We start from the raw sequence: 19,974 nt of genomic DNA, 5'->3' as shown, positions 1-19,974 counted from the left end.
GAATGTTTTTTTAGTTTATCATTCATTTTAATTGTTATTCTGGATTAAGTGCTACGATTTGCAGCTTTGACTTGAGTATTTTATGTGAAAAGATTTTCAAGGATTTATACTTTAGGATTAAGTGCATTAAATTTCATCAGAACTGTGTACATATATATTATAGAATATGAACTATAGTTTAAGTAGTTACTATAAAGGAGTATATATCAATGCATTGTAACTTAAGTACATTGATTTTCTTTAACTTGCTATCGCATATTTGCTATCATCTTGGTGGCATGTGAGTTTATAACATTTTTTTCTTGGAAAAATATATAAAATATTCACCATTAGTTTTCCCACATTAATATTTTACCCATGTTAGCAAATACAAAGGATGTATCTAACATGTTTCTGTCAACTGCTAAATGCAATAACTAAACAACAAAAAATCATAAATTAAAAAAACACAACATTCCTCTAAAACACATTGTGGGTAATATTCATAAGCTAAGAAAATTCCATATGATGTGAAACATAGAAGGTATTGACTGCCTTACACCTGTTAAGGTAAATTTTCATGGGTGAGTGCCTACATATTAATCAACTCTTACAATGTAATACCAACTGGTCAGTTTAAATGCCCTTATAGCTTTGTCAATCCTTGTATTGTTCAACAGATTGGTAACAAAAGAGTGTCATGGTTGTAGGAAAGTCACTGTAAAAAGAAAACAAATTCTATCTTTTAAAAAAAAGATAGCCGACGCAATAAAATGTGTTCTTTTTACTTTTTTACATTTCATTCAGGAACTAACACATGGCACACAGTTTCAATTTTCTATATAGTCTTTTTCTCGGACGCAACTAAGTTATCAGTATTTGGCCAATCGGGAAACAGAATTGTGATCAGGTGACTTGCGTTTCCATGGAAGAGCGTCTTTGAGGTCAAAGGGTAAAAAGCGAAACTATGCCAACTGCGTCGGAAAAATGTGTGACTAAAAAGATATTGCTTGAGTGCTGATACCAATTCAGGAATTAATCATTTTAATGAGAAAATGGCAAGATGGTTTTGTTTATATATATAGATAAGCCAATAATTGTAAAAGATAATATGTACAGATTAGGTATACACGAGTTAGGAAATAAGTAGTAAAATGCCATTTGTAAATATTCATTATAGAAAATGATTCTTTTTAAGCGTAAAATGGCAATTTATAGACTTTTACCAAAATTATTAATCCATTAAAAAAGGGCAAAATTGAGTTCCAGCTTGAAGAATATACAACTTTGAAATAAAAATATATGCCAGAAACTCAGAAAAAAACCTTTAGTGAGTTCGTTATGTATATCCTCGTGTCCATATAAAAATAGTTCTAGATTAATTAGCAAATTGCCCGGTAACCACGCAAGATTATTCATTAATACTGCATTGAGACACTGTGTAAATGACATTAAAATAGTGATATTGAGTTTCTATTTTTAATCCACGTCTACAAGTCGGACTACAAACAATGTCTAATTCATGAAGGTGACAATTAAAAAATGATGCTTCGCCTCTCATTCCTGTTAGAACCATATTAAGTCATCACTGGTATAGTTCGTTTGAGTTTTTTAAATCTTCGAAAATCTTCACGACTTAGTTGTTCACGTGAATATTTAAATAACTCTCACTATACTAAGACATACAAAAAATAGAAATATAAAAATGGAAGTTACATTAAACGTAAAAGGAAAGTTTTTAGTTTGACTATATCTGAGTTTCTGATATATCTTTGAGTTTCAATATCAAAATTGTGCATTCCTCAAGTTGGAACACAATTTTGAATAAAAACAAATGGATGAATGGTTTTGGTAAAATAAATTTTACGCTAAAAGGACAGAAACCAAAAAAGGCTTTTTACTACTCATTCCTTTATCGTGTATATTTAGACTGTACTACATTATCTTTCGCAAATACTGGCATATGTATATACATGTATAAACAAAACCATCTTCCTATCTTCTCATTAAAATGATTAATCAATGTATTGATATCTACACTCTTGCAATATCTTTTCAGTTATTACTTTTTTTAAAACCGTATGAAAATAATATTGTAGATATTCAATCAATAAGATGTAGCAGTACTGAGGACACAATCAAGCGGAAATCAGCAAAGAAATTCCGGACCACCTAAAGAATACAAAATGTGCAGGACATTTAAATTTACCGCAGAATGTATACGACAACTAGAGATTTTTTTTTCATATCAGGAACAGACACCCTGTATCCGTCAACAATTTCCAGTTGATAATCTAAGAACTTTCAGGGTTAACACAGCAACAAATAGAGATTCTAGAAGGATACAGGAACTGAACATTCTTCTGTAACACCTGCGTTCATCCAAATGCACTAGTTGAAGTATTACCATTTTTTAAGTATCAGATACACTTGTTTCAAAATTTGTTATGCATGAAATAAGATTTCTTAGAAATGTTTAGTTTATATTTGTAGTCTACCAGATGTAAGATAAACAAATCGATTTAACCTTTGTACCTAGCTATAGCAAAGAACGACCACCCAATCATGAATTCGAACTACCATTAATTCATTTAGTTATTGCAGGCTCTTTAGTTTTCTTTATTTGAATAAGTGTGGTTTAGCTGTTTTACGCAGTAAGTAAATTTTTATATTCATAAAGCACCAAGACTTCATTTCGCATTCCTTGTATTGCACATGGTAAACTTCTTAGTTATGGATTTGGGTTTCTATTATTGTATATAATTTTTTTTATTTGGATCTTCCTCTTTATTTGATTCTAATACTGCTAATGAAAGATACCTCCTTGAAACTCGTGTTCAGCATATCGAACTATGTAATATTATTAGTACTTTTGTATTTTGTATCTCTATCAACTTTTGTCTTAAGATATGAATATATTTTCGTTACTACTTAAAATCTTGTCTTTGATGTCAGTTAGATATGTTGCATTTAGCATTTGTAGAATTCTTTTATTGTACGTTTTCTAAAGGATTAATTCATTGTACAATTGTTGCCTTCATGTCTTTATTTCTAAACAATGTATCATATAAAGAGCTCATAAGAAGAAACATCCGACTTACATCAATTTTACATAGATTAAACCCTTTAATTATATTGTATATATCGCCAGTCTCCAAGTTTAAGTACTTGATAAACTAAAGCCGTTTCTTTACACATTGTGACACTTTGAGATGTTACTTCGTGCTACAAAACAACAATCCGTAACTAGTATCAAATACTTAGAACTCTGTTCCTTCTCTGGTGTGTTGGCTGCTTTTTGACTTGACATGTAAGATAAGCAAGATTTAAAAAAACGAAATCTAACAAATTATAATTGTTTCAAAAATTTAATGTGGAATTTGATATTCTGTTGTAATAAACAATATGCCAAAAAAAAAAAAAAAAATACAACGCCCCAAAAAGTACAAACAAACAAACAAATCATTGAGATCACGTCTCCTTTATCTAAATACTAATTGCATTCGGAATGACTTTTGGATGGAGATAATCGTATGGGAACTTCCTTTTAGCGTTACGTCGATCAATTATTTTTTCAACAGCTTTTAGTTTTTTTCTAAATCTGAAACGAAAATTATTTATCGAATCAAAACAAACATAAAAAGAATACGAGCGTTAGGGATTTCTCTAATATCAGTTGCTGAGGCCGAAGCCTTTCTATTTTTTAGTGATAGTTTTTTCCTCATTGACAGCTTCTGTATCTTAGTATCTATATTATTAACAAATAAATATGGTTTTGCCTCTGACATTTTTTAGAGTCACTTTCAAGTAGTGCGTCCAGCATTTGTACTGTTACTATAATAATAACCTTGATCTTAGACGGTTCATTGTTTATGTATAATTATAAGACTATACCATCTTAGCAGCATATGTTTTCGTTATGCTTTCAAGTAAACGAACAAATTCATACTGTCCATGATGAACTTCTGATTTTCTCCAGTCAATGAATGAACAACTACCGTTATGTGATGCGAAAATGGCACCTATAACTCACTCATTTAATATTGCAGCCGGATCTTCAATATACTGTTCTTCAAAATCGCCTAAACTATTTGTGCTTTTCTCGCTCAGAATTGAAGTGGCTGACATTATTTTTAACAACTCAAGTCGGTTTCCTATAGATTTTAAAACATCGTCGGCTGTAAGTGGATCCTGTAAATATCATTTAATATTTGTTGATTTCAACCCATTGATATTTGAGTTTTTAAGAACATCTCAAACAGGCTTATAGCCTAAACTTGTTCGACAGAAGGTGTAATCCTTGCAACGATAGTCTAGACAAATTTAACCTATATAACATTAAAACCACTGCGGGTATGATTTCAGTATGGCAAAATCAATCTGTTGCAAATCGCGTGTTGAAAATACGAAAATAATCATGTAGGACAACTAGGTCAACAGAAAAATCGTCATAAGTCTACTAGGGTGTAAGAACTCCGCCTTCTAACATGATATACCTCTCATATCAACAATGTTTTCAGCAAATACTACCGGATACACCAAATAAGTTAAAATGGAAGCGTTTGGTATTTTTTGTCTGCTTCTGTTTATTTTATATACGCTAATTTTTTTAAAAGTGTTAAGGGAGAGTTATTACGTTACAACACTTTATAAAAGAAACTCACAAGTATCCTTGTTTAATAATTTAGGTAACTACTTTTTTGACTTGATTATAATTTCAGGACTACTAAGTTTTCTCTCAGATATTTTCCTTCAAAAACATGATAAATCATTATATGGACCACCTCGTTTTTAAACGAGGAACGTGATGCCATTATGTAAAAAAAGATGTTTTTTTTTTGTGTACTCGAGAGACAAAAAATATAGCAGACACTTCGGGGCAAATTACTATATATGATTGGTTCGTAAAAATTAATGGACCTTAACCAACCTTCGTTCCAGATAGTTATTTGGAACAACCAACCAATCTTTATAGTGGCTTATGTCCTCCATTGTCATAAACGTTTTTTAAAAAAAACTTATTTAAATAACGATATCATATAAAGTGTTTTAATGACACTGTTCATCTTTGTCATTTTATTGATAAATAATATTTCACTTTGATACTAACCTTGGTTGTCGGAGGAGTTCCTTTCAACGTATATGGATAATTGAACGGTGCTCCATATTCATCGTATTGTTGAAAGTTTACGGCAGCATGGCCAACGCTACAGATGTAGATAACGGCTGTAAGTGTATCAATAAGCTGTTCTGCTGTTTCAAATTTTCCATTGTTTGGAACCCCCTGAGGGTGAAAAAAATTACACATGACAGTTTAGAAATATTCTACGTATATCGTATTTTCAGTTGGCGTTAGATCTGCCTGTGTATACTTTTTATAATGAACATTTAAAACGTGTTTAAGATTCTGACTTTGCCCTCAAACGACTTTCTTGTGTATGAATTGTGGTTGCTTGTTCAGTATTTTTGCAGTGCTAGATGTACTTATATTTAAAGTAGTAGACCTGGGGTACCCTCAAAAGTTTTCCATAATTCAATTTTTTTTAAGTTTGTACATGATATTACACTAACTATGGCGCATTATTTGTCAAATTTTTAAAAATATTCACCGTGCAGATTTTGAACAATGAATACTAAAATATTGCTATTTGTTTTAAATCTGAATCATTGGCCAAACTGAACCACATCTGCTATTTTAGGGTCATGTTGACAGTATATTTAAATCAATAACTGAATATTAAGTCAAATACACTTTAAAAGGACTTAAATATCAGATTTAATATCGAATTTTATTCTTACCATTTTGGAGAAGAAATATTCGGCTTTCAATTTACCAAAATAACAGCAAAAATTTCATAATCAATTTTCGTACAAAACTGATATTATATGGAATATTCGTCTGCAAATCAATAAACAAATTTTCAGAAAAGTTCACCGTTGTAGTTTTTAAAAATGTTTTAATGATATTAGGGTAAGGCATTGAAATATTTTTGGATAATTAATCATTATGGCTAAAATCATGTTAATATTCAATAAGGTTACCAACTATTAAATTATTATGACTTATATTGATGAAAGAGCATTGCAAGGCATAGCCTGAGTCAACTACTGTTGCAAATTAATGTCACACAAATATTTATACTTCTGCACGAAGGGACAAACTTATATGCTAAATTTAGTTCAATACTGGATAGAGTCATATGCTGAACAAAGCAACAAAATGAAAACCGAAAGCTTAAAGTCTTATAAGGATTATTGGAAAGGTATAGTTTTTACATCTAAAAGGTTAAAGAGTTATAAAACTGGCAATGTTATTGGTAAGCCGTACTGTCTCATGACAGAGATTATTTCATATTTCAATTTTAATATTATATCTAAAGGAATCCTAGTTTGCCGTAAATGGTATCCTTTCAAACTTTTTCCCACCTTATAAAATATGTTCCTCAATGTACGCATTTGAAACATTTAATCAATACTTCAAAAGAGCAGAGTTACTGGGGCATCTTTGTTCTAGAAGTTGAACCCTATCTTCTTCTTTCCTTTTAACATCAGTATCACTTTGAAGCTTCCATATCAGGAGACATTCAAACGCTCTAGTGACTAAAATCCTTTCAATATGGATTACCTCCCTTACCCCAGGTCTACCACCTTAAATGCAGTTCCAAAATATTTTTACGTGTCTTGTAACTCAACAAGCTTCGTCTAATTATCAGCAATCTTATTCTGACATACAACCATTATTTGATTTCACAGCTGAGGTAATTGCCAGATCTCCTTTCATTTTTTACATCCCCCCAAAAACGAAACTAGATTTCTTTTAAAATGTTTTGAAATACACAGCATGCCTCAAGATAATCATTGCGAGACAATCGTATCATAAACTGCTACAAATGTGAAAGAATAGCGATTACAAACCAGCATCCCAACTCCTCCATCGTCTCTTCGTTTGACAATTTCTGCTCCCCATGCTTGTATTTCATAATCAGATTTAAGAGATTCATTATCGCCTACAAAATTTAAAGATTAAATGTAGAATTGAAACAAATCTTCAAAAGGTATTCAAACTTTGGTTTCTTTTATTTGTTAAAGGTACAAATATTTGCAAACGTCTTGTATAAAGAAAGGAACAGATAATACCAATTTCAAACAGTTTATATTGAACAATGTTTTGATATTTATTTTTGTCATGCTTATGGTCTGAACAGGACTTAAAATAAATTACTTTTGAAGTGTTAAAACTTTCAATAAAAACATGGCACTAAATAACGAATGTATTAGTTTTATAAAACACAATAATTGACCTATTCACAGTATTACATTTTCTACTAGAGTAATTCATCATAGAATATTTCGTTTGTTTGATTCATATAACGAGAATTGGTATGGTGTAGATGTCAAAGAAACAAAAATCAAACCGGAATGAAATGTCAATGGTCTTCAATGAATGACGAGGAAACCCTCATACCACATGACAGACTGTAGCAGGCCCCAGAACATCATTATACAATAGTACATCGATAGAGTTGCCCCCATGTACCCACGTTTCATAAAAAATAAAGGTGAAAACGAAACAACCATACACAAGCCAGAAATTCCAGACGCAAAAATGCAGCGGGGATGAAAGTACTTTGGTATGATACATGTTAGCAAGAGTATTTTTGTAACATGGGTCTATATAGTTTTGAAGCTTGGTAATTTATAGCATGCACATGCCACACATAATTATATTTTGTGTATGGAGCACGTTAAAGGCGTATAATGTAAAAAAGGAAATATGTGATTTATTCTGAATTCTAAGGACCATTTCATACTAATTAAATTTGGACAATTAACATTTTTCACGAAATAACTTATTGTCCTAAAGCTGAGCCGGATCTTTTTTTGGGCTAGTTATAAAGAAGCAAAAGACCCCTCAGACCCATTTTGTTGATTCCGAGCTAATTAGTTGTCAATATATTCATAATGTACCCCTTGCATGACGGAGAAGCAAAGATTATCAATTTGAAAGTATTTGGTTTTACTCGGCCGGGGATCAAAATCAAGCTACCCTAAGACCATACGGCTGGTCTCCCTCAAGCTTTAAATGTGCTGTCTATACAATACCATGATGTTACCGTTTTTAATATTTTTATACTGATTCGTTTAAACAGCGTAATACTTACCATAATAGAGTCTGACGTATTTACCAACGTATGTTTTGATGACGTTATATATCATCAAAGCGTCGTCTCGTACGTAGTATGCTTCATTGAGAACCGACTTGTCATAAACCTTTGTTTAATATATAGACACTAATTATTGAGATCCAACGCGTTTAGCCATAAATATATCAAAATAATAAAATTCGTTAAAGTTCTGTTGCATACGTACGGATACACTTGTTTTGATATTCATTTGTTATATTTCATCCTTCAGATTTTTTTTCTAATAATTACATACCTTATAAATTATTCAATGTTAATAGGAACAATTTAATATTCTATTAACAATATATTTTTTTATAATTACACCCGTGTGACCCGATTGGTAACCGGGTTTCTTTCGTCCTATATTGATTGGTATCGCGTGGTCTTCTATTATTTGTCCTAAATTGTATCAGTATGCCACATGTTCTTTAAAATCGTGTATTTATATATTATTCAATTGTATGTGTATGTATATTATTTGAATTAAGGCAGTGTAGTTATTTCCTTTTAGCTTGAAACCTCTTCAATATTTCTTATACTTATAAATTACTTTGTAAACTAACTGAAAAATAAATGCACTCTGTATTCGTTGATTTGGTTTTTTTTTAAATTACATATCACGTACCTTTCTACTTTTCAGATCTTCTGGTAATGTGCCTTGAACATCAAGTCTCCATTCTTTTAAACTTTAAAATAAAATGACTTTATATTGCGGCAAGTACTGTGTATCGTGCATTGCGTGAATGTTAACGATAGAGACTAAATCATCACATCTTAATCATATCAAAATGACTTATCAAGCCTTTAAATATTAGTGACCCATTTCAAAATGAGATTAACAAAACACGGTTAAAATAAATAGTTTATCAGAACTAAATAAAACAAAATCAATTTGTACACTTTTCTGCAATTTGTTTTTTTCGCTTTTCTACTCAAAACATTTGATTATATTTTATCTACTGTCAAATAATTTTTTTGAAAGGTTTCGAACTTATCTTTTTTTCAAATAACTTTGGAATAATTAAACATTTATTTGTTAACGATTTTGAATGACATATTTATTTATATTATTTTGATTTGTTTGTATTTGACACCCTGTCGTCAAATATCATATACATGTAGTGCAGTGTCTACTGCCTCTTTAAATAAATATTAGACTTAAGAAATACAAAATCATTCCTTGCATTGTCGTTAATTACCGATTCGATAGTATACTCATATGTAACAAAACAAATGTTTGCATAACAATATAAGATTTAATACCCTTTTCGGAGCAAGAAAAAGACCGCCTTCTGTCCTCCATTTGAAATCTGGTCAATGATACCGCCAGCATTTGTAAGAGTGACTAGCGCATTGCTGTCAACAAAAGTAAATGGTGTCCAATATTATACATTGAACTAAAAAAGTTATAGATAAGCACACATTGACTACCAATATTTTGCCCATATGCTGGTGATCTTCATACTACAAATAACGAGATAAAATGGAATACACCGAGAATAAATAGAAATTTATTTTGAATAGATTAGATGAATTTTATAGGATATTTTATCTCATATCTCTATTGTATTATTAAAGCTTTATCTTAAAACAAATCAGAATACTACCAAATCACTATGAAATATTAAGACAAACAAACAACGGATAAGTTGCATCCATCAGTTATAATTGTTTAAAAGGGAATAACTTAACATGAAAATGGTATTATTCTGTTCAAATATCAAACACTTGCAAATTTAAAATATCACAAACTATATACCTCGCTCTATCTGTGGTCAATAAGATAGTGTGGTTTTTATATTTATTAAAATGGGAATTTGACTGATGGATGTTTTTTTTTTAAAATGAGATTTCTTATATTTACAATATTTATGAGTTCATATTTTTGTACTTGTACATGTAAATATAGTATGAGAAATACTATGGGGATAGTAAAGTCAAAAGTCCAAGTTTGATGGCGACTGTTTTCATGCATTTCTTATCTTTTGTTATTTGTATTTATTATTTATTTATTCGAATGTAAAAGGAATCCTTTTCCATATACTACATATACATTATGAGCTTCTTTTTCATTTTTCTTTTTGTCATTTTAGATTTCCTCCCCCGACGACAGCAATGCTTTTTTTTATTAGAAGACCGGAAGTTTGCTATCAGGGAAAAAATGAGACTTTCGTTGGAACCTTGTAATGATTTTGAATGGAAGGAACACAGATACCGCCAAAGAAATATCACACAATGTTCCAGTTTGTATTAGTTGTTAGCAAGATCTTTTTCATTTGGAATATCATATATTGAATTATTCTTTTGGCGCGATTATCGTAATTTGGGGAACCGTGTAGGATTATAACTTCATTGTCCAATGATTATAAATTAACTGCTAAATGTTAATCATTGCTGTTATAGTAATCTAAAATTCAATTGTTGTTGTACAACAGATATACTAAAATTGAAAAGATTGTCCATGAGTGAATGATACAAATAAAACCATCAATTTAATCTACGTTTTCACCAGTGTAAGTTTTATCAAAATAATTCAGACATTATAAGCTTGCAAACCGATGCAGTGATATTCAGGAAAAAATATACGTCTTTGCATTTTTAACATATGTGAAAACACATATAGCGCGTAAAAATAACTTACGCATTTATCGGCATAAGGTAGAGGAAATGTGGGTTAAGAAGCCTCAGTATCGGATGAGATGGGGAGAGCTGTCGCTTACTAACAACTGCGATTCCTTCCATCACTAAGTGGGTAAGAGCTGTAAAAAATTTAAGTAAACGTTTATATAGTTAAGTGGGCTTCATTCCTGTGATCTCATTCAAACTAACTTAAATATACCAAATAACTGAATTGTTTCAAGCTATAATTTTTTTTTATCAAAAAATGGAAAATTCGCGATTGTTTTGCTTTGATAAAACTGTTGTTTGACAAATTCTAATTTGTGTATTTTAAGGCAAGTCGTACTCTATACGTCAATAACTATAGCTTTTAACATTTAAGTCAGCAGAGCAAGAGTGCAATCCAAGTGAAAAGGACGTCACTAATGTCTTACAATTGCGATCAATTCTAACCTCTCTTCGATCCTGTCAGGATTCGCTGTCATAGAACAGTTCTAAACTGTCAGAAACTGTTCTGACCCGCGACACACTTTGTCAGGGTCTGTCAGGGCTTTGGACAAGCTCTGTCATAATCGGTCATGGGTCCTAACACCCTCCTGTCAGGAACTGTTCTAGGTAGAACAGATATGTTGATTAGAAGAGTTACTGACAGATTTTGACAGTCGAGAATACTTCTCTGACTGAATTACATACAGTACATGTACGTGATTCCGAAAATGCGTAGTACCCGAATATCGATTAGTACGACCGGAAGGAAGCTTAAGCCTTTCTATGTTTAAACTTGATTTTTTTTCATTTTTTACCTGACTTTTATGTATGGCATGCAGTATCAACAAAAATTATTGCCCTTCGTACCTGCTATGCCCCTGACTTTAAAGAATTTGGACTGAATTCGTTTGGTTGCAGATTGCGACACCGGAATGATACAGATTAACTATACATATTGACAATTTTAAACAGTTTATACAGAAATTTTAGACCTTAAAGTGTTCATACTCGTACACTTTGAAAGAATATGACATTTTTGAAGAATTAAGACTGAAATATCTAAGTCGCAGACACCAACATGGTAATTATATTACAAAAAACTAACATTTCAGTCAAAACTTTTAGACTGTCATGGAAATCAGAAGTGCTCGCACTCATACACTCCAGAAGCCTATTTGTTAGAGTTCTAGCGTGATACAAACAGTCTGCGTAGTTTCTCCAAGCTCTGGCATAGCGTATGAGTTGTGATATGAACACTCCATACGCAGGTGCTGAAGGGATGGTGCCACAGATGAAATGAAAGTTGACAATTCTGAATGAAAAGTCATCACGTTTGTCGTAAAGTTTGGTCAATAGTTTTCCTTTACCATCGATTTCTAAGTGTAGGTCAAGATATGAGGCTGACTTCACAGTGTCTGTAGTATATTTTATCACAAGTTCTTTTGGGTAGACGCGATGTATCAAATCCCCGAAATTAGGATTGTTTAAAGATAATACGTCATCTATATAGCGGAAACAGATTGAAGGATCTAGCCAGACGATATTCTTTCTTTCTGATCAGATCAGCTATCAAGTCAGCCTCATAAGAGTGAAGGAATATGTCAGCAAGTAAAGGAGCACAATTTGTTGCCATTGGAATGCCGACCTTGGTTGATAAACACGTCCACCACACTGGACAATTATATTGTCATTTAAAATATGACATTTTTAAGACTTTTGACTCAATTCATTGTCGCAGCCACTATATGATAGTTATACTAAAAAAATAGCATTTTAGTCATTAATTTTAGCCCCTCTTGGAAATAAAAAGTGCACACACTCATACATTTTGCAAAAATATAACATAATTCATATGCCACAGCCCCTATATGATAGTTATATTGAAACAAAAATACCATTTTAGTTAATACTCTTATACCTTCATGCAACTTAAAAGTGTACGCACTCATACATTTTGCAAGAATATGACATTTTAAAGAATGTTGACTCAAACTAATGTGTCACTGCTACTATATGATAGTTATATAAAAGAGTAGCATTTTAGTCATTAATTTTGATGAATATTGACCGAAACATTTAGGTATCAGTCACCCATTTAATGCTAACATTGTTAATTTTAACATTTTCGGAATGATTTGTGACCCTTATGTTATTAAAAGTAGCTTTCACCCAAAAAGTACTTTGTCTATCTTGAACTTCGTGAGAATTACCAAACATCTGAAAGTTATCAGTTACCACTTTCACACTTAGAACAGAATCATAGACCTTTAATTTTATAATTAAATTATTTAATTTAATTAATATCACAGGTGTATGACAGAATGTAAAAAAATCATGCATGTAAACGATGATATATAATTTTTGAATGATGAGTGACTGGACCGTGATCGACGAAAATTGGAACATGAACAAAGATCGAGTGATTGTGGGATAATGATCACGACGAGCTCTATATATATATAATCGGAAATACAATGTAAATTTTGAAATCAAGATTGTTTTCCTAATCGGATTTGCTTATTTACATTAGTCACACAGTTTCATTTATTAATCGCGGACTTCCTGTTCTAAATTACGTCACACAGAATAGAAAGATTTAGTGTCAGGAACTGTCCAGAGGTATGACAATTTAGAACAGCTTTTCGTATCTTTGTCACGACCCAGGACAGTTTCTGTCAGGATCTGTCAGGGAATAGGACAAAATGTGTCCTGACCCAGGACAGCCTCTGTCAGGATTTCTGTTCTATTTGCTGTCGTAGAACAGAAATCCTGACAGATTCTGACAGAATTTAATAGAGGTTAGAAGTGATCGCAACTGTAGGACAAGTTTTGCATTATATGGTTCTTATTGTAAGCAGAAAGAAACTGCTGTTAACACACTTACTTAAATGTGATAGTGCTTGGTGGTAGGTTGCATCGGCCAGATTGAACCACATCTTGGCCATCATCCATGTGTACTCTGGATCAGTCGGCAGGAAAACCTTGAAGTATAATATACAATCATGTAACTGTTTTTTTTTTATTCAAAGCTGCATTAGTTGTCAAATTTGTTCAGTTTTGATTCTACCGAATTTTGCTGATAAAATGGGATAAGTTTGTTGTAATGCAATTGAAGCAATAAATGTCGATAATACCTCCTATCCCGGACTTGACTTTTTATGCGCAACTCGGCGGGTGTTTCTAGAAAAGCAGAGAACGCTTACCCTACCGGTACACCTGGTCCATTTCCCAGTTTTTAACGGATGCTGAGTATCTTATTTGCTTTTTTTACATTGTATGTGTGATGTTAGTTATTTTATGTTCTTTGTTGTGTATTTTTGTTTTCCATGTCTGGTCTTGGTATCACATGTTACTGTGAAAACAACGTTTTTTCAATCAAAGAAGATCAATAGCTCAGATCTAATTATCTGTCGCCATTACTTCCGAAGATTGCCGACAGGACATTAAAATGGATTAAAAATACTTTACCCTAGGTAAAAAAAAAAATAACAACAACGGATACACAGGTAAGCACGTTTCTTGTTAAAAAATCATTTAATCTATTTCTTGATTAGTTTTCAAATAAATAATGACAGTTACTGACCATATTGGTGCCACAATATATCACAATACGTAAACTTGAAAAGGATCCTTGCATTATATTCGAACTTTTGTCTTTTACGGCTTGAGTAGAAATAAGTTAAGATATATTTCAACAGAAACAAAAATTTACGGAAATGACAGCTAATGCAGCTTTTATATTTGTTAAAATTTTTCATATTTTTTCAATATCAATACGAAACTACACAAAAATGACCATTACCAATTGAATCTCATATAATATAATTAGAAGTTATACATACCGGATTTGAAGGACCCTTTTGTTGATACAACTGAATGGCAACAGGCAAAAGTCGTTTGTCATTTGTAAAATAAAACAAGGCAATGGGAGCAGGAACCTGAAATGATAGAGAACAGAATCGTTGATGACAGCATGGAAACAACATTTTGAATAATTTATCATATAGCTTTACGCAATCGAAAAAAAAAGATATTAATAAAATCAATCAGTATTGCTATAAATTTAAGGTTCCATTATTATTTTTAATTTTATGTCCGCTACGATCAAGTTATCTGTGTGCCATATGTTTGAGTTTTTGTTTTAATAACATGTATTATTAACTGATGACTTAAAATACAATGTAAATTGCCCCTTTAATACAACAGGAGGTTTTAGCAACCATAATTTATACAGGGCAATTGCCCTGTATTAATTTAATACATGGCACATGCCCTGTATTAATTCTGGCCCTGTATAAAAGTTAAACTTGTCCGCCATTTTGTTTGACAATATATAAACAGCAACCTGAAAAGTTGTTGAACTCAATTTAATTTGTTACTCTTAGCAAATTCACATGAGTTCTTGTTCTCAAGTTCTTCAAATGAAGAAATTTAAATACATGTATTTTAACAATGAACGTTAATTGTAATATGTTAATTGTTATTGTTCAGATTTATTTGTTCGAAAATAATCTGATTTACCATGTAGATTTGTCCTTTGTTTTTTTTCAGTCAATTCCTTGACAATTTAAAAAAAAATATGTCTTTTTTTCATACATTTAATTGATCTACATGTATGTTTCATAAAGGGATCACTTTATGGCTAAATTCTATATGTGAAAAAAAACACATTAACACGCAAAAAATAAAAACTGAAATAATGATCTACACATTAATAAAATTCGTGGGAAAAGCTAAAGAATGCATTAAAAACCTAATTTGAGAAGGTATCAGCAAACTTGGTATATTAATATAGATCTATATAGAAAAGAACAGTTGGGGTGAATAAATGCATCAAGAGATCTGGAGTGTTACAGTCTTCACTAGGAAATATGTCATACTGAGCTTTATTTAAAGGTTTGTACAGATAACTCCTGTTATTTTAAGTCATCAGTTAATAAAGGGACCATAAAATGGTTATTTTCATATTAATCCTGTATTATGTCCTCGTACAGTCGTATTGGGTTTCGACCACCTGTATTGGCCCTCGGCCATTTAATAACCCTATAATATTGCTAACATGCCAACTTACATGGATCACTTAAAATGATATTAAGATACAAAACTCAATGTGAGGTTGATATTTCAATTGCTTATTGACTTTGAATTTTGAATGAAACGGTTTAGTAAACTGTTTCCCATGTATTAATGATATAAAAGTAAATTTATCATCAATTTTCCTTTTTTATACAAAACAAAATTAAGGGCTCGTTGTATACAACCAATACCAATCAGGCATATTTGATCATCTACAACATACCACTAGTTCAGATGATTTAGTAGGTGCGCCTTCTAAGATTTCATAATCAATAATGAACATCCTCTTTCTGTCTAGCGCTTGTTGTAACGTTTTTCCTTCAAGTTGACTGGAAATCATATCTTCTTTTACACCAAATCTTGTTAATTAAACATAATATTCATTGTAGACAAAACAATAGATATGAAATAATCACAATCAGCACATTTTAATACAAATGAATTACAAATTAAACTCGTATCATTTGTTTTACTAAATTGCATTTTTTTCTTTGTGGGTTTTATACATGCTTATCTGTCATTAATGTTATACAAATAAAATCTGAGATTCTTATCTGGGCATTGGCACACAGATAAATATTTCAAATGAAATGTATTTTAGAGTATGATAGCAACAAAAAGAGATAAGAAATTGATTATTCTACCTTATCTAAATTTATACTTACCTTACGCGGAGAACAAAAATCAAATGTTTCGATTTTCATAGTATTTCAAACTGTCAGATTTTACAAAAAGGGTACTAACAAAATTACCAAAACCGATTAACTTTAGACAACAGTGAAGAGAAATAGCCAAAAAGAAACGTCCATCTAACTAGCTAATGGTAATATCAAGTCAAATACTATAATTATGGAAACATCCACAGTGATCCTTAGTTGGTATATTGTGTACTAGCATTTCCATTTTATAGCATGCTAAAACTCCCGCTAAAATTAAAATTATTATGGTTTTTTTATCAGTAAAATCAGAAATTCATGGAAAACTGAAATAGGAAATAGAAAATAAGTTTGGGAAAATATCATTGACCCGTTTCGACAAACCTATAGGTTGTACCTTATGTTGCTGTAAGAAATTGTTGATTTGCGCACTTACTTTTCAGGAATTTCCGTACACAATTTTATTACCATGGAATTCAACCCAGCAAGTCGTTGTCTACCAAAGTAGGTGTCATCATTAAAATGTAACGACCCCTGAGGACAAATATCCTTATATGATATTAAGATGGACACAGTATGATATTTGTCAATATGTTTGTATTCATGTTTTCTTAAAGCAATAATATAATTTTCATAAAGACATTTAATAGTTACGTTTCTCTCTTCTTTGATTACCTTTATTTACATATCTTAGAAAAGTAAATTTTTTACCGTTTTGGAATTGGGCCTTAAAAGGGAACCAAACATAACACGTAAAAGAAAACGTTTAAACATTAAATCAGTTACAAACAGTAAAATATTTACTGTTTGTTCTTATGCATAAATAATAAAAATCTTTATCTTGAAGCTCAAATCATCCGCAAAAATATAACCGTTTCCTGGTTCATTAAATGTCACTCGGCTAGCGTCTAAATTCTGCTATATATAATTAGTAAAAATCGCAATGCATGATCGATACTCATTACAGATCTGTGCAGCTACGTCCATATAAACTAACTTGCATAAAAAGGTGGGTTTAAGTTAAGAGAATTACAGATGTATACTGGTAACATAATGTTTGCGTATTCACAATTTCGGAATACAATACAGTAAATTAAAAAATATATATATACAAACTTTCATTTATTTACAAATTTTAGATGTTGTTAAGAAAATTGATGATATTAACTGTACACTTCTGTTCCTACACTGATTCTGGAATACCTATAGACGTTATTGGACACGTAAATGCTAACATTCCAGTATGAAAGACATTATCAATGGAATACTATTTAGCCTTTTTAAATACTTTTTTTTTTAAATCCAAAGATTCTTTATTTTTTACTGTAACTTTCATTGAATTTGAAAAAGATTATAGTCGAAAAAATCCTTTCAGCTTATGCAATGAATAAAAAATCAGTATTTCAACCGCTACCTTAGGTACACCGAACACATCTGTATAACAGCTTGCAACATCATCTACACTTCTCCATTCAATGCCACTGGCTGAAACTAATTTCATGATTTCTTCCTGATATGTCTTCTGCATCGAGGCAATGTTAAACTGTAAAATATATAGATGGTGCATTTTCTTGGCCCTTCATACTTTGAAACTGAAAGGCTAAAATAAATTTAAAAAAAAAAAAAAAATTTACATCTGTTTATGAAACATCAGTGTAAAATAAATCGTTCTTCGAATATATGAGCAGTCATATTCAGTTTTCAAAGTATTGATAGCAAACATAGGACATCATACGTATCTTCTGTTCAAAACCTCATAAGAATTGCAATGAAAGTCAAATATACTAATAAGAATTGAAGATGAACATCACAATTTATAGAGCGATAATAAAACTGACAAAGATATAAAACCACTACAGGCGTTTAAAAAAAATAAAAGTAGTTTAGTAACTCGCACCTACTAAAAGTCCACCTACACCTTGGAGCATGGGCCAGGTATATTGATAGGGTAAACGTCCTCTGCTTTTCTAGAAACAAATATTCATTCTCCAAAATCACCAACATATTTTTATCTAATTTTGTCCTTTTATACATAGATTAACTGCATATTTTCTACAATTAAGCGAAAAACTCTTTCCAACTCGTTCTTCTGGTAAGATCTGACCAAATTCCTAATGAATTAACTTATATAAATGTTCCATCGGCTAAGATGATCAAAACAAAGATTAACTCTTTCACAAATATCTATCAATGCATGGAATTAATAGGAGTGTGTAATTTTGGTTCCCGAGCTAAATGACACCAGTTATTCAGTTGATAAATCGCTGCCTTATTGCATCGCTAAACTACCAATATCGTTTGCTGGTCGTTGTCGTTTCTGAAGTAGTAAGCCACTTATGACAAACAAAGGTGTCTTATTGATCAAAGACTTACCATGGTGTCCAATTATTATATGCATAACACATGTTTCGGTTCAATGAAATAACTTTTAAGTCGAATTTAATGAAACTAATGAAACTAGCGAGAATTGAATCATACCTGGTACTGAAAAGAAAATTTCTCATCTTCAGGAAGATCTTTAACCTAAAAAGCAATTGCGATAATGAATCGTTGAAGCACTCATTAGTAAATCTTAAATGGACCGTGGCTACTTATCTACAGAAGAACACGCCTGGCTTTAGAGTTTAATTAATTACTTAAATCATTTCATAATTCGTTTTAACAATGTAAACCAATGTTAAAGTGCGCAAAGAGTAGAATGTACTTTACTATAAACATTAAAGATTGGTAGTATAAATTTATAGACATAAAAATAGACATATAAAAAACTGTCTTCAAAATGCAGATGTGTAGACTATAAATAACCAATAACCACACCTGTGCAGCGCCTCCTATTATTTTCACTGCTAATTGATACTGCGTTTGCTTTTGCTTTAGTTCTAAAGCTCTTATTTCCTTGAATGGATCATCCTGTGGTAAACATGTATCAGTATGGTCAATTGAATACGTCTGGCGTGCAGTTATCCAACTCATGACTGGGAACACTGACGTAATATCTGTCACCAAATTTGTAACCTCAATGTAATCTACATACCAATTGCTTAAAAAACCTGCTGAATCCCTCCAAAATTTGATCATGGTCACTTCGGGTATGCTAATATCCGACATTACACAAAATTCGTCCGTTCTTCCACGTTTGAAATCGTCTCTCCAGTCCCTGTCAAGTTTAAACTCTTCTGTTTGTGTACCCAAACCATGTAAACTAATTCGTACGTTGGCATTTGTTCCTGCTCCCCAGGCATCACCTGTTTTGACATCGATCCTATAGTTCACCAATATAAGAGACATGTCTACAAATTGAAAAGGTAGTTGAACGAGCTTGCAAATAAATTAACTAATACATTTTGATAAACATAGAAATATCTTATAAGAGGGAAAAAAAGAAGAAATTTCGGATGAAGAGCATATTTGCAGATAAACTGCATAGCACACTAGTAATCATTAATCATACCTTTTTGAGGACATATTTT

The 19,974-nt window shown here is 31.4% G+C and overlaps 1 protein-coding gene across 2 annotated transcripts in view; it reads right to left on the bottom strand.

Annotated features, from left to right (window-relative positions):
* Positions 1–3,439: 3,439 nt before the first annotated feature.
* The window catches only part of LOC148604547 (polyunsaturated fatty acid 5-lipoxygenase-like), a 55,702-nt gene continuing 39,167 nt past the window's right edge, over positions 3,440–19,974 (bottom strand). For both annotated transcript variants that reach the window (XM_088549436.1, XM_088549434.1), the window contains exons 2-16: positions 19,322–19,794; positions 18,983–19,027; positions 17,919–18,047; positions 16,941–17,038; positions 16,072–16,207; positions 14,615–14,710; positions 13,657–13,753; positions 10,807–10,924; positions 9,429–9,521; positions 8,791–8,851; positions 8,142–8,250; positions 6,895–6,986; positions 5,090–5,263; positions 4,013–4,170; positions 3,440–3,580 (exon numbers count right to left, since the gene is read on the bottom strand). In XM_088549436.1, coding sequence (XP_088405562.1) covers positions 3,466–3,580; positions 4,013–4,170; positions 5,090–5,263; positions 6,895–6,986; positions 8,142–8,250; positions 8,791–8,851; positions 9,429–9,521; positions 10,807–10,924; positions 13,657–13,753; positions 14,615–14,710; positions 16,072–16,207; positions 16,941–17,038; positions 17,919–18,047; positions 18,983–19,027; positions 19,322–19,794 — 1,994 coding nt within the window. In that variant the 3' untranslated portion in view covers positions 3,440–3,465. The remainder of the gene's footprint in view (positions 3,581–4,012; positions 4,171–5,089; positions 5,264–6,894; positions 6,987–8,141; positions 8,251–8,790; positions 8,852–9,428; positions 9,522–10,806; positions 10,925–13,656; positions 13,754–14,614; positions 14,711–16,071; positions 16,208–16,940; positions 17,039–17,918; positions 18,048–18,982; positions 19,028–19,321; positions 19,795–19,974) is intronic.

Source organism: Perna viridis, chromosome 10, assembly GCF_037379345.1.
Source record: "Perna viridis isolate PV_CMFRI_1.1 ecotype Kerala chromosome 10, ASM3737934v1, whole genome shotgun sequence".
Lineage (NCBI taxonomy): Eukaryota > Metazoa > Mollusca > Bivalvia > Mytilida > Mytilidae > Perna > Perna viridis.
Note: the sequence above shows the minus strand (reverse complement) of the source record. Positions and strands in the feature narration are given on the sequence as shown.